A 15,366-nucleotide genomic window follows, 5' to 3' on the forward strand; every position below is an offset into this window, starting at 1 on the left:
TTAGTTGCATGTTTAATTGCCACCAGACAAAGTAAATACAGTATGTGCATTATTTGATCTCGGTTGCACCTTCACTACAATTACATAACTTATAATTTAATATTCTGATTCATAATTTAATATCCAAAACTTGGATATTAATTTAATTAAATTGAATCCATTTAAGATTATGCTTACACAAATTGCATTTTAGTTCTAACAGAATATACTGTAAAGGTTCAGGACAACTGAGAACAATCAATATTCTCTTCCAGTAATAATACAGTACATGTGATAATTCTATCATAATACTTGTTACCTTGTTATACACTGGCCAAAATCAAACAGGCTTTTTACAGTATATTACAATCATCTGTGATTCACACAGAATGCAGAAGTGCACAATAAATGTTTTTAGGGACACACAAATAAAGGAATGTACTACAGTATATAGTACCAGCACCATACATTTTTATGGGTGTAAGCAAGGGGAGGTTAACTCAATATATTCTATGCAACCAGGCACAAAAATATGTTTATTCCACACTATAGAATGTATGCTGTCATAATGTGAATTGTCAATTGTCAATTATGCAAACAGGGGGACCTGCTTCTAGCTTGCTATATACAGTGGTGACCTTATCTCTAACGAACCATGTCAGAATGGTCTCTAAAAACACAGTTTGAGTGATTTTAACAAAAATATAAAATGTTCTCGTAAACTGAATGGGAGCAATGAATATTTCCACTGTGGAATGCATTGCTGCAGTCCGTTCACAATCTGTTGTCAAAGTCAGACTGAAGCTGGAGGAGCACTTTGAGCAAAGGTCATCCAGTGAGTGCTGTCCCTTTCCTACGCTCTCCCGAGAGATACCATCAGGTACAACCTATGAAACAGTGCTTCAATACGGCAATCCTTTCTCTGCAGTTCACATTTTCTTACCCGTAACTGTACATACCGTATACACACAAATAATTTAAAATAGTTCTCTCTGCCAAGTATTTTGGAGAACAAACACACCAACCAAGCGCTTGCCTTTGTAAAGTTGCAGATGTTATAGAAGAGCAGGTGTGATTTGAAGTACATTAGTGAAAAGTCGGTTATATAAATTGGCATTGTATGCACGCATGCATGCACACGCACGCACGCACTCACTCACTCACTCACTCACTCACTCACTCACTCACTCACTCACTCACTCACTCACTCACTCACTACTACTCACACCTCTCATACTGTATTTGCTGTGGCAAGTTGACCCTCTCTCTGCTTCTTAATCAACTCTGTCCTCAAAACGTTCTGTCAAAACAGAGGCAGGAGAAACAATCTTAGAAGATTGCAGGACATTGTCTCCAGTCTTGTCTTTCTTTAGCTTCCCAGTAGCCACCCTTGTAGACGTAGGTGCTCTCGCCTGTTGCATCATCTGTCCTCCTCTCAAACCACATTGGCTGGTGACCCTCGATGTCTTGGCCTGCAGGTTACCACAAGCTATTCAGTACATGCTTGGCATATTGCTCAAGTATTAGCGGTGGGACGATATATCGATATTGCGATATATCACGATACTTTCTCCCGCGATAACTAATCGATATACTGCCGAAAAATATCGATATTAAAAAAAGAAAAAGAAGAATGATTTTGAACTGTTTGGTGCTATTTTATGTGTTTATGAATTGAATACAAGGACTATCGTGATATATCGTTGGTGAAATTTCATGCAATATATCGTGATATCGCAATATATCGATATTTTCAGATATCGTGATATATCGTTGGTGAAATTTCTTGCAATATATATTGAATATCGTGATATCGCAATATATCGAATATCGTCAAATATTGTGATATATATTGTTATCATGGGCCTATATCGTATCGTGAGGTACCCATATCGTCCCACCCCTATCAAGTATCACCAGTTACTTCACACTGTACTAGTAGGTACTGCTCAATATACTATATATTTGCTATCTTCTTCTGAACAGACGTAGCTGAGTGGATAGAGCTGGGAAATGGAAGGTACCCCCCTGCACTCATCAAAATCATCTTAGTGGCTATCACAGCTTCACCCATGTCTCCCTCTCCCCTATTTCTCTCGGTTTACATACCTTGTTGCAGGGCTTCGTTGGCTTGTGCCTCCATTCTCCTTCTTTCCTGTCTTTGTTGTTCCTCTAGACGCAGTTTGTGGACGTTAGCTTCATCCCACAAACCTGCCTCCATGAGGCGTTGGTCAGGACGCATACGGCTGTCAGTGGGGGCCACACCTTCTTCTGGCTCATTCAGAGTTAGAGCCAGGGTAGAGAAAAAGTGCATGTTCTCTGCATTATCCCTGTGCATTGGGCGACATGAAGAAAATGTATGGGGTAGGCATGGGGTAGGGGATTGTAAAGCCTGATTTATATTTCGGCGTACAATGGTATCTTGTGCCGAAAATAGCAGATCTACAAACTCACAATGTGTTGAATCACGAATTTGCGACACACCGTGCGGTGTGCGCTTGTAGATCTGCTATTTTCAGCACATGACATTGGCGTGCAACATCTGTGTACGACGGCATAAAACTTTAGCAAATTTAGCAAGAGTGGTACAGGTTTTCTTACAAGATGCGTTGGAAATGGGGTGAACTGAAAATGAACATACGGTAGTGGGTATTTCTTCCACAGCAGTTTTGGTGGAAGAGTCTGATAAACCATCTTTTGTTTGCCTTCAGACCCTCCATTTCCATCGCTGCTGTCCACTATCTTGGCACTCTCCATCTTGTCGTCCCAGGTTCCAGACAAAATATAATGCGCTGTTCCTTCACTGTCCTCTACCACCCCTGTTACCTTGAGACAATGGCAAAGATGGGGTAAATTCTTTATGTATTGTTTATTTTTTACTGGTCATATTGTAAGCCGTGTCTTCTCGGCATTCCATTCAATCAGACAGACAGTCTCAAAGTAATTTATAAAGCTATTTATTACTAAAAGATATTATTTTACAGTCCACTTTCTTTAAATATGCACAAACATGTGTGTACTAGTTAACATGAGTGTATGTGTGCATTCTTTTTAATGTACTCCGATGGTTGGAGTATGATATAAGAAAACATTTGCCAACTATGAATATGGTCATTATTATCAAGTGAATCTTCAAAGAAGCAAATGTGCAAAGACTGAAGGGACAATAGACTTACTTTGCGTGGGACCTCTCTGGAGAAGTAGCTATAGGGGGTGAACTTGAGGTGGCAGGTGTCCTTGGTAGTGTTATTAATTATTTCAATGTCACCAGACTACAAATAGTAAAAGAGGAGGAGGAAACAATCACAGAGGAAGATTTGAGAAAGAGAGGAAGGAATGTAAGGGAGAGAAATGCTATGAGATATTAACTATGACTAACACACTGGAAGGTAGAGGAGCTAGAGGATCAAATATATTTTCACATTTATTGAACATAACACACCTGATCAATCCACAACTTTCCTACAATGATGTTGTGCACAGTGGAGGTGACTTTGCTCCAGACATAATGATTCCCACTTGAGTGGAATTGAAGGTGTATACAGCCTACAGAGAAACAAAGAAGATGACCAAAGATGCACAATAGTAACAAAAAGAAGAAATTCCTCTGTATTCACTTTAAAGCTGCAATCCATAACCTTTTTAAGTGAATTAAATGTTATGTTGACCAATCTGTATGGTAGAGTATGTTATTACAATATAACTAACACAACTGCGGTGGGTGTAGTTGGTGCGCATGCTCTTCTTTTTAGACATTTATATCCTGTGGTTAGATAGGACCACTACTGGTTGACAAGAGGTATTGCATTAGGCTTAAATCGTATTTTATCCTCTGCCCAGATGGACTTTCCATTCTAGCTCAACGGCAGTGGCGTACCCACCATAGAGGCAAGGCAGGCGGCCGCCTGCCCAACTAAAATCTCGCCACCCCTAGAAAATAAAGTAAAAGACTGACAGACAGCGGCCGTCATTCACGCAGGCAGGCAGTCAATCACTACCGTATCCATTCAGCAGAGCGACCCGCGCCTATAGTGATGCAAATCATGTATGCCATTGTCTTCATGGGGTACTAGGAGTGCCAGGAGTGGGGGTCTAGCTGGGCCATCACCTGTAGGCTACTCACCTGGCATAAAAACTCCTCGCAGAAGTACAATGACAACCTCTCGCCTAGTCTGTGTCTCCTAGCGTTTGAGAGAGATTTAACTGAAGGTCTGAACTACGATTCAGTTGTAGATATTTTCAAGTGCAGCAAGCCCCGTCGTCTCATGTTTTGAGACATCACTACATGCTTGAAAACTATTTGATTTGGCTGTTATTGTTACTGTTGTAATCACAATGTTGAAATGACTCAATAATTTGTGCAGGACATCATGTTCGCCTTTTCTGTAATGCTGCTTTTTTTTTTGAATAAAAATACATACATTGATTATACTTATTATTGTTTTTATTAATGTTTTTCAGTTTTGTAGTCAGGTAGTGTTGTTGTGTTGTTAACTTGTCCCCCCCCCCCCCCCCCCCCCTTCGGAGGGGGGGGGGGATCTCGCCTGCCCTAAATGTAATTTCTGGGAACGCCACTGCTCAACGGTAGACATTTTGGCAGAAATTGGCACTCACACAGGGGACCAGGGGTTGAATACCATAGGGCACAGAAGTTTACAGATTGCAGTTTTAATTTACAGTATTTCTGGATTTGATTTGTTATTTCCCTGCTACTGATAATTGTCATCAAATGTCAGAATTGACTGCACCATATTAATTCTTGCTCTCACCTAAAGGCATAACAGAGATATATTTCCCACGAAACTTGCTGTCAATGGTAATGTCCTGCCTCAGGGTCCAGCCTCGTTGTGATGTCACATGGTGTGCAGCGGCTGGGGGGTGATGACTGACCTGAGAGAGTGAAAGAATGGCATCTATTTTCGTGCAAAGATTCGTAGCTCCGTCAGTGTGCTCTTTTCTGTGCAATTTTGTCATGCGTGTATCAAGTATTCAGTATTCAGGCCATAGCTGAATGGTTAGTGAGCCCGCCTAGGACTCTGGAGGTCCCGAAGGTCCAAGTGTCCCTGAGCAAGAAACTTAACTCCGAACTGCTGCCCCCTCCGCGCTCCTCTGTGGGCAACACTCACCTGGTGAAGTTGAAAACTGAAGTAGGATTTGATAGGTATAAAAAAAAAGAATCTTCATGTGTGGCTGCAAGTGAGTGTATAATAATCTATTTAGATTTTTATTAATGCCCTATTTTATAATTTGTCATATGCCAGTATTGTGCAGGGACTCCAGGTGTTTAAGTTGTTTTGTGCGTTTTATAAATATTTAAAGGCAGGGTAAGTGATTTTTTTTGCTGTTGTTTTTTTGTTAAAAGGTTAAAGTACTATATTTTGATAGTAATTGTGGTATATCCAGGACTAAAAGTAGTTATTACACATGAGAATATTAGGGCGGCTTCACACTGGGTCCGTTTGCATTCGAACCGTTCCCGAGTACGAATGGCCTCTACCAGCTGGCCGGCATTCACATTGGCCAAGATCCTTGCGCACCAGAGTACACTTGCATATATACCCCCGATCCTATAGGTGGCGGCATGCACATAGTGGTTCGCCAGTGGACACAGACGTCATCAACTATGCGACAATGTTTGTGCTGGTCGCGCATACATATAGGGTTGCGGCTGGGGAGAGAGTCAACGCACTGAGCGCAGTGAGCGCACAGAAGTCAAAGCACAGACTGATGTGTTGTTGACGGACAACGGATGTACGCTTATGAGAAACAACACAAATAAAACCTGGTGAAACACTTGTGTGCATTACAAGATGAGGATACAGGAAACATTCAGTCTAAATGTCCAGTTTGCTAACCTTCACAACTACTACTACTTTTGCATTTGAAACTTTAAATTTCTCTAAATATTATAAACTTTCACGACAGCTTAAGTACAAAAATATATCATTTATGAAAAGGCAACTATAGTAGCCTATACAGTGAAGTCGGACTGAATGACTGAAACCTTGTATTGTGAATTGTACTTCCATGTATTGTTTCTCATGTCTCATGTCTAAATAAAGTACATCAATCAATCAATCCAACGTCTTTTCTTTTTTTACTCTCTTGGTGTGGGGATTATCTGGCACATGTATGTATCTGTTATGAAAGAGAAATTGCATCATGAGTGAAACGGCTATAGTCCTTGGGAAACCATAAACCTACGTAGGCCTACATCTAAATGAGTTACCATATTTACTTACAAATTTCAAATTACAAAGCCTTATAAGCTATATATTTCTGGGATGCATAGTAGCTGAAACTCCACAAGATATCCACAAGATATACTATATATATATATATATATATATATATATGACCTGTGCTCTTCTTTTTCTCTATGAAGAAAAGTACAAGTACAGTTGACACAAACGCATTCCGCAACGCTGCCTGTCTGTTGTTTAATCTGCGCATCCGCGCATTACGTGCAGATCTCATCCTCTGGACTGCAAAGCCATATCTGGTCATGTAGGAAGGTGTGCGATAGGATCGCGCTTGCCATAGTCTCCAAAGTAATAATAATAATAATAAGAGAAAGTTCACTTTTGGTTATTTAAAAAGAGTCTCCTTATTTTATGTATTAATTTATTAGCCCTACATGGGAGAAACGTTAACTTTAGAGCTTTTGGTTATAATTTTAAAAGACTGTAGAGCAGTTTGTGTGCAGACTCACCTTTTTATTTTTATTTATTTATGATTTGTGGGTCCAGCACTGTGTGTAAAAAAGAACTGTGGGGACGTGCATCTCCTGCCTTTGTTCATATTTAAAATAAAAATTATATTTTCCAATGCAAGATCAGTGTGGTTATCTGCTCTATATTGTAATATCAAAAATAGCAGATCAACAAGCTCAATGTGTCGCATTGCGCCGCATTTTCAGCTTGTAGCTTGGCTATTTTTGCTACTTTTGTGTGACACTGTATGACAATAGGGCATTCATTTATGATGAAAAAGCATTAAAAGTTGCAATATGGCGATACAGGGTTTCTTCCTAACAGCAAAGATATGATTTCACACTAATAAGATTTGATAAAAAACTTAGTATAGAGAAATACTGGTCAATGACCCTGTTTTATTGCAAACAGCCAAGTAAGTCAGCCAAAACATCATGTCCTTCAATAAAAGAAAATAAACATTTGAACAAAACATTGTAACAAATCATAACAGCATGAACAAAATGTTCATGTGAAATATGTAGGCTATTTGCCATTTAAATTTCTTACTAAAACAATTTGGCACTTCAAATTTACTTTTCCCTCTGGTCTAATGAAGAAATGTAATTTCACGCTTGCTTTCACATTGCAGCGTACCGTACCCGAAAACGCATGATCCGGATCCGAGACTGCCTCCGGAGGTGGTTTCGGGTACGGAACGGTGATCCGTTTCGGGGAACGATGCGCAACATTCACACTAGCGCGACACCTGCCAAGCGGTCTGGAGTGCGCACCCGGGACCATAGTGTGAATCCGCTATTACTACCAGATTATTTTGTTATAACACATTGGTTTAATAATAAGCAACTAGGTTAAAGAAATTGATGTATCACTCAAAGTCCACTGTGCCAGCAAAAAGTGACTGAGTTTGCCTAACAAAAGACTAATCAGTTCTCACATTTACATTGAAAGGTGTGATGAGTACATCACCTGATGAAGCTCCAAAGACTGAACTACTTTGATGAAGAGAACAGAGGGTGGTCACCAATGTAAATAGCATAAATCATGAGTTCCTCTCTTTTACTGATTCCCCAGACAAGCAAGACAGTTGCTGGAAGCCAAAAAGCAAGTTTGTAAGGAAATAGATAAGATAAGTAAGATAAAATAGAGTTGAGTTGCAGTAATTTTCCCTGACTGTGAAAAACCAAAGGTCACCAGGCTTAAGCATTTAGCCAAATGTAAATTACCTAATGTAAATGAGTCTAATTATTAGGTTGTAACTTTTTCTAAAGTAGACTTAGGATGAGAAATAGTAAAATGTAAGATCCTTTAAAAAACTGTAAAATAGGTAAATAAGACTTTAGGTGGAAATATAATAGTATCTTGGGTTAAATAGGATCACTCATTTAGTTTGTTTAGAGTTACAGAGAATGGTCAAATGTTTAACTGGATGAAGAAACATGACTTCTAAATATTAAATAATATCATTTGGTTTACCCTTCAAAACGTATTTATAGGAATTAGGTGAATAAAACTTTGGTGATAAATAGTCATGAAATTTTAATTGGATATCATGCATAAAGTCTATTTTTAGTGTAATAATTTTAATTCTGTTTTATTTTATTATTCTGGGTTAACATAAACATATTTTTTATGCTGTTTGGACATTTCTTGAAGTACATGAATTGTGGAGTAATGTTTGAATTATGAGTTTCTATTTTAAAGTCATACCTTTGCAAAATAACTGTTGTAGAGATATTGGTTTAAAGTTTTGTGCTAATTAATTTCTTTGAAAAAACCCGCTGATGTGAGAGGTGGAGTCAGATGCAGTTTACCTGACAAAGTTATTGGCTATTGAGAAAGTAAAGGCGTGTCTAAGTTCATTGTTAAAGAAATGGAGGTAGACCTACTGTTCAGTATAAAAGGTGTGTTTGTTGTAATGTAATTTGCGCTATTCTCATTTGACCCTTGAATGGTTTTGCCTCTATGACAATAAATACATTGTTATAAACCCACACTTGAACCGAAGCTTTGTTCATCATTTTTAACACTCAGGAGATGATACTTGTTTTCGTTGGAAAAACTTAGACCATTTACCACATAATCATTGCTACAGAGCGTTTGTTCGGTCACAGGGGTCTCTCCAGCTCTTTAGTAAACAGAATATAGTACATTTTCAGGTAGGTGACAACATTTAAGCCAATCAGGAGAGAGCACTGAAAATGCATTTTCGGTTTAATAAAGAGCTGGAGAGACATGGGAGACTCCTTTTACTGAACAAACGCTCAATAGCAATGAGTACTATCAGAATATAGAGCTATTTAACATTTATTTTAACAAAAGCAAATCACTTACCCTACCTTTAACCAATGAAAAGTATAAAGAGCTTGTGACTAAATAACTACAATGGATCTGTAATAATGTGATAATTCTATAGTGATGCCTCCTGTGAGCCTTTACTAAGAGGACATCTGGTCACTATGCAGGTCTATTTACAACTCACAGTTTAGTAAGCAAATCATGTTCTCACCTGTTGGCAGTCTGTCAGAGTAACTGTTTGTAAATCTAGCATGGTCATGTAGAAAGAGCCATGTATGGCTCTGTCCACTAACCAAGCCTCCATCTATTTGGGTTCTCTTGTTGTGTTTAAAGGGCAGTGGTGTAAAGTAAGTACATTTACTCAAGTACTGTACTGTACTTAAGTACAATTGTGAGGTACTTTTACTTCACTGGAGTATTTCCAATTGTCTATACTTTCACTTCTACTCCACTACATCTCAGAGGCAAATATTGTACTTTTACTCCACTACAATTATTTGAAAACCTTAGTTACTAGTTACTTTGCAGATATAAATTATTACATTATAAAACATACATTAACCACTTTAGCCCTATTTTATACCTAGGCTATTTGAAAATAGCCAATCTACAAGCTCTCAACGCGTCGCATCGCGATGCGTCGTGAGCTTGTAGATCTGCTATTTTCAAACATTTGAGTACTTTTACTTTTGGTACTTTGAGTACATTTTTATACCAATAATTTTGTTGGTACCGGACTTTTACCTAACAGAGTACTTCTACATTGCAGTATTGATACTTTTACTTAAGAGAAACATTTGAGAACTTTTTCCACCACTGATAAAGGGAACACATGTCTGATATTGGGGGGGGGGGGGGGCTGCATTTGCATGTGGCAGTCTCCGGGAGCTCTCGCCTTTTGTTGAATAAATACATTGATTCATTCCACTCTACCCTTGTGGGAATTGTTTTCTATAAGTCATACTGAAGTAGGTATAGGCTACATTAATTCCTGCCACGACAGATCCATTTGAGCACAGGTACCTTTTTCCATCTCCTGAAATGTAACGGTTTTGGACGCACAAGTACCACCTGACACGACAGCGACAATGTGTGCCCGTGCCCGTGTATCTCTGTGCAGTGGTGTAAAGTAACTAAGTACATGTACTTCAGTACTGTACTTAAGTACAATTTTGAGGTATTTTTTCTTTACTGGAGTATTTCCAATTTTCTACTCCACTACATCTCAGAGGCAAATATTGTACTTTTACTCCACCACAATTATATGAAAACTTTAGTTACTAGTAACTTTGTAGATTTAGATTATTATTACAAAACGTACGTTAACCACTTCAGCCCTATATATATACTTTGGCTATTTGAAAATAGCCGATCTACAAGCTCGCAAGCGACGCATTGTGAGCTTGTAAATCTGCTATTTTCAAATGATCTTTGTGAAAGACTTGTGAAATGGGACATTCTACATAAGGACTTTTGGCACTTTATGTACTTCTGATACCAATACTTTTGTACTTTTACTCAAGTACATTTTTAATTCAGAACTTTTACATTGCAGTATTGATACTTTTACTTAAGTAGAAAAAATATATATACTTTTTTCCCACCACCGCTTCTGTGTGTGCCTCACCTGTTCAGAGATGGAGCGATACCCATACTCATCTAAGCGGTTCAGCTCATAGGTCTCCCCCATGAGAGGATTGAAGGGCTTTGCTGAGCGGTGGGCCGTGGTGGAGTAGGAGCTCACTGAGAAGGCAGCCACCAAGCACATCTGCTCCAAGGAGGAGTCACAGTGAGCCGCCCGGTCCAGAAGCTCACTGTACTCCAGGTCCTCGGTCAGGCGCTGCAGCATTGACAAGGGCTCGTTGAAGTTTACCTGCAGCACGTTAACACAAACACACAAGTAATCTGAGTATGGAGATAAGGCCCTAGAGAGGTACACGATATTCAACACGACTGGTAGGAGACTCAATTGACCTGCATTTGAGTCTCCGCCGGTCATCAAATTATTGGCATAGGAATGCGACAAAAACAAAAAAATCTCTGTGAATATTAAAGGCTTCATGGGGTGTGTAATTGATAGAAAATACGTCATTTTGGGGTGAACTACTCATTTAACCCTGGCGTTCCTTGGGCATGTATATGTGTGAAATTTTCCCAAAAATGTCAAAACGTTAATTTTTTTCTGAAATAGTGAAAACAGGACATGCACACAATGGGCTTGTGGATCTGATATTTTCACAACTTCATATCATACGACCTGGAGCTTAAGTGGTAAACAATACAAAGGAGACAAAGAACCAGTTGATAAGTCAAGTCTTTACAGGCATGGGTATCTTGGACAGCTCTTTGCCAATGCAGTTCTTCATGATGCACCATAGGTTGAGGGAGTAATTGGGTTTGTCAGGGATACGGCTGCGTCTCGTTCTTCGTAGCTGTGTGTGGTTTGAGCTAGTCGAGTCCTGGTTTAAAAAATAAAACAACAGTAGTTGAGGTACTCTTAATGTAAGCATAGTGCTACAGCTGTAACATGTCTAATGCATATTACATTTTACTTAATCAAGATCAGCCTGCTTGACGACTTACGTTGTCATTGTGGCTCCAGTCATTGGGAATTCCTCCACTCATCATACTCTGATTACTCCCTGAGTGCCTGAGAGAAATTGTATTCACAATATTTCATTACACAACTTTTGCTTAATTTACCTAAGTACTTTTCTCCATTAATGTATGTTAATTATCCACAATAAGGTCAGATGATCCAGGCTTGAGGTTGTGATGTCATAATTATTGTACATCAGTGGAGCTGGGTTCAGATGATCCAGCTCCTATGTAACTCCTCTTAAAGAGCAGAAATCTTACTTGTGCTTTGTGTGGTCATTGGCAGTCACAGATATGAATGCAGGGGATTCCTCCATGGCATCAATGAACTCATTCTCCTCATTGTCTCTCCACACCTCTCCTTCTTTGAGTTGCCTCCACATCAGCTGCTGCAAAAACAGTGAGGTGATTGAGGGCACTGTTTGTGGCACAGTCCTTGTTATTACAGTATAAAATATCAGCCACAAATCAAAGTGACATGACTGCAATACCACTGCCGATCAGAAGGTGGCTGTATTCATATTTGAGAGCTGTAATTTGTTGAGGACAAGGATGAAAGTGGAGAAAGAGCCAGAGCGAAAGAGCCAGAGCCAGAGCGAGAGAGAGAGAGAGAGAGAGAGAGAGAGAGAGAGAGAGAGAGAGAGAGAGAGAGAGAGAGATGCTTTTAACCTATTTGGAACTGGGATTCTTCCTCCAGGCTTTTTCTAGGCTGTTGTGCTGGCTAGCTGTCCAATGGTCTCCTCCAGATGGGGGAGATGTTCTCTCTCATGCTGCATGCAGGGCCTTTTGCCACCTCCAGCTGTGGGAGTTTCTGCTATTTCCAAAAGGTCCAGAGGAGCCTGAGGTGTCAACACACAAGATCTAGATCCCATCAATGGAGACCTCATAAGCACCATAATTCACCAAATGCATGGCACCTGCTGGCCTTTCCATTACAGGGTGTTCATAGGTGGGAAGCCAGGTAGAGAGGGCATTCTCTGTCACTGCACTAGACTATAGTGACACTAGTGACTACTAGACTCCTACAGCCTACAGGCAACTGCATGCAACTCTTCACTGCCAGGTGAAAAGACGCAGCCAGTGATGTCACGTGTATCAGAGCAGAGTAGTTGTCTAGACTCTAGACTCGAGAAACCTTCCCCAAGACCAAACAGTTGTGATCAGCCACAGTGGCAATTGATTAGGAATTGGAGACTAAATTGTGAGGGACATTTTAAAACAATGAAGAATATAAATACAGTGCAGCTCAAATTGGACAAACTCATATTGTAAGATGTAGAAGAGAGTGTTTGTCTGTGCCATCAGTGGATCCCTGCAGTTTCTCCAGTACACTAGTAGAGGGCGGCACTATGCGTGACTGTTAACTCACAGGATCTAACTGCAGGAAATCAAGCTTAATGGCCAAAGTCTTGAGTGCTCGCTGAGTCAGTGCACGGTCCTCGTGTGGTACAAGACTCTCGTCTCCCGAGTCATCTTCCACCAAAGGTGGAGGAGAAAGGAAGTTCATGGATGTTTTAATCACATTCATAAACCTGTATTCATAAAACATACAGCCAACTGAACTGAGCGATAATTATATAAATTACAAATGACAGTATGACACTCGGGTATTACTGAAGGTCATACTGTCCCCAGTTATTTTTCTGTTACGTAACAGCGACACTACAATAGGCTGTATAGATGTTCATGGATATCAAATTGACAAAGAGGTAGTACGAAGCAAGCATCGTGTTTTATGACAAAGTATATAAATTAGGCTTAACCCATTAAGACCTGAGGCGGCTTCTAAACATTTTCAAAATCCTAAAAAAAAATCGGAAAAAAATATTTTAAAAATAATTTTCACGATTTTTCAAAAATAGCAGATCTACAAGCTCGTAGCGCGGCACTCGGTGCCGCGCTATGAGCTTGTATATCTGCTATTTTTGAATAGCCTAAAGAAATCTAAAAGTGACACAGATGCGTCCCAGGTATCAATGGGTTAAGGAGTAAACAGAGAGGCTGTACACACTCTCATCCACATGTTCAAAGCTATGAATGAACGTGGTTGTCCTGGAAACGCAGGACTGTGCCATTGGGAGGTTGAGCTATTTATAGCAGCTGAGGCGAGAAAAAGAAAAACAAGATGACGCATTACACGTTCCCTGCACTCTGTTTCCTGTGTAGGCATGAGGTAAAGCATCAGTCTCAGCTCTTGAAATACAGGACAGAGAAAGACAGAGAGAGTCTTATTGTCATTCGCCAAGATGGGCATTTTCCATCAGATTATTACAGGAGATTATTACATCTCACCTCGCAAGAGAACAAAGAAACAGCTCAATAGACTACCCCTTGAATACAAGCCACTTGCAATCACATTTGATTAAAATGTATTAATTTATGCCAGAGATATTAAAGCAAACTGTGGCCTGGCTGTCATAGAGCTAAATATCACACACATTTATATAGCAACACTTCCTCTTTTTCATTCACCTTGCCTGATGCTAAAAACTGCTGACAACCTATTACAGTATGTCCGGTTTAACAGTTACAGGAACATTCCGCAGATTGCTTTTTTCGTTTGTCTGTGTGCAAGGTGAAATCATCCACACACGTTGCCTGAATGTAGGCCAGTGTCAGATCTGCCTTGAGCATCGGAGCAGTGAGACAGACTTCCATGCTGTATTAAATTAAATGCAAACAGTCTAAGCTAAACTGGATTAGTGTAAACAGTCAGGAGCAGTGAAGGAGAGAATTAAAACTCATTCTGGCATTTGTAATGATTTCATGACCCATATACAGTACATGGTAAGACAAATACACATGATATCACTCTATATCACACATCACACACCTATATCAACAGACATTGATAATTAATAGAAAAAGTGGGAAATCATACTAATGTGAATATGAGTGACATCGTCAACAAGAAGGCAAGTGGGTGACAAATCATTATGAGGAAAGCATATAAACGTGCTGTGCTTATTCCTTGCCTTCAGTCTGAGACATATGACTCATCACTGAATGGCTGAAGATAGAGATAGAGTGGTCACCAATAGGGAGGAAGAGAGGGAATGTGGAAATTATCAAAGAGTCACTTTCTTAACCACATGAACCCTAGCGTCCCTTTTCTGGGTATGTCATAGGCAAACATTCTGCAAAAACGGGTGAAAAGGCAGCAGATCTACAGCCTTGTGAGCATGTAGATCAACTGTTTTTGCTATTTGATGTACAACTAATGTAGAGGGTTTAAATAGTCTGCTCCACAACAGTAGCTGCACTGTTTCTTGAGTTATTTTCTTATCTATTAGAATTCAGATTTTAAACTCACATATGCAGTGAGAGTTTACAAATCTATTCATTTGCCTGTAGGCACGAAGAACGGGGTGACAGTTGTTTGACACAGTCTTGTGTTAAAATCTCCCTATTTATTATTTTTGTTACAACTGGATGAGCTGCAATGGCTGCAGCAAATTAACATAAATAAAACAAAGAAAAACATTAAAGCTCAAAATTGTTTTGAAAATCCATGTGTCAATTTAAATATACCAGTGATTTGACAAATAAACATAGCATGACCAAATAAGATACATGTAGAACCTTCCGAATGGGCTCATGTGTTAAAACCCTGCTTAGTGTCTTAACCACTTTAACTTTTAGAAAATAGCAGATCTACAAGCTCACAACTCATCACGATGCAACACGTTGTAAGTTTGTAGATCAGCTATTTAAGTGGTAAATCTTAACTTGAATCCCTAAAGAGTCAATGATTAAAGCCACCCAAAGAAACAAAACA

At 39.5% G+C, this 15,366-nt stretch overlaps 1 protein-coding gene across 1 annotated transcript; it reads right to left on the minus strand.

Annotated features, from left to right (window-relative positions):
• Positions 1–1,308: 1,308 nt before the first annotated feature.
• osbp2a (oxysterol binding protein 2a) lies at positions 1,309–13,095 on the minus strand (the record flags this gene model as incomplete). Its single annotated transcript, XM_080420236.1, is given in 14 exon segments — positions 1,309–1,451; positions 2,089–2,309; positions 2,621–2,805; positions 3,156–3,251; positions 3,422–3,525; positions 4,749–4,869; positions 10,618–10,863; positions 11,312–11,449; positions 11,574–11,640; positions 11,850–12,006; positions 12,269–12,310; positions 12,313–12,361; positions 12,363–12,449; positions 12,958–13,095. Coding segments are annotated over 14 exon segments (1,794 nt in total).
• Positions 13,096–15,366: the final 2,271 nt, after the last annotated feature.

Source organism: Gymnoscopelus braueri (assembly GCF_963280865.1).
Source record: "Gymnoscopelus braueri genome assembly, chromosome: 22".
NCBI lineage: Eukaryota > Metazoa > Chordata > Actinopteri > Myctophiformes > Myctophidae > Gymnoscopelus > Gymnoscopelus braueri.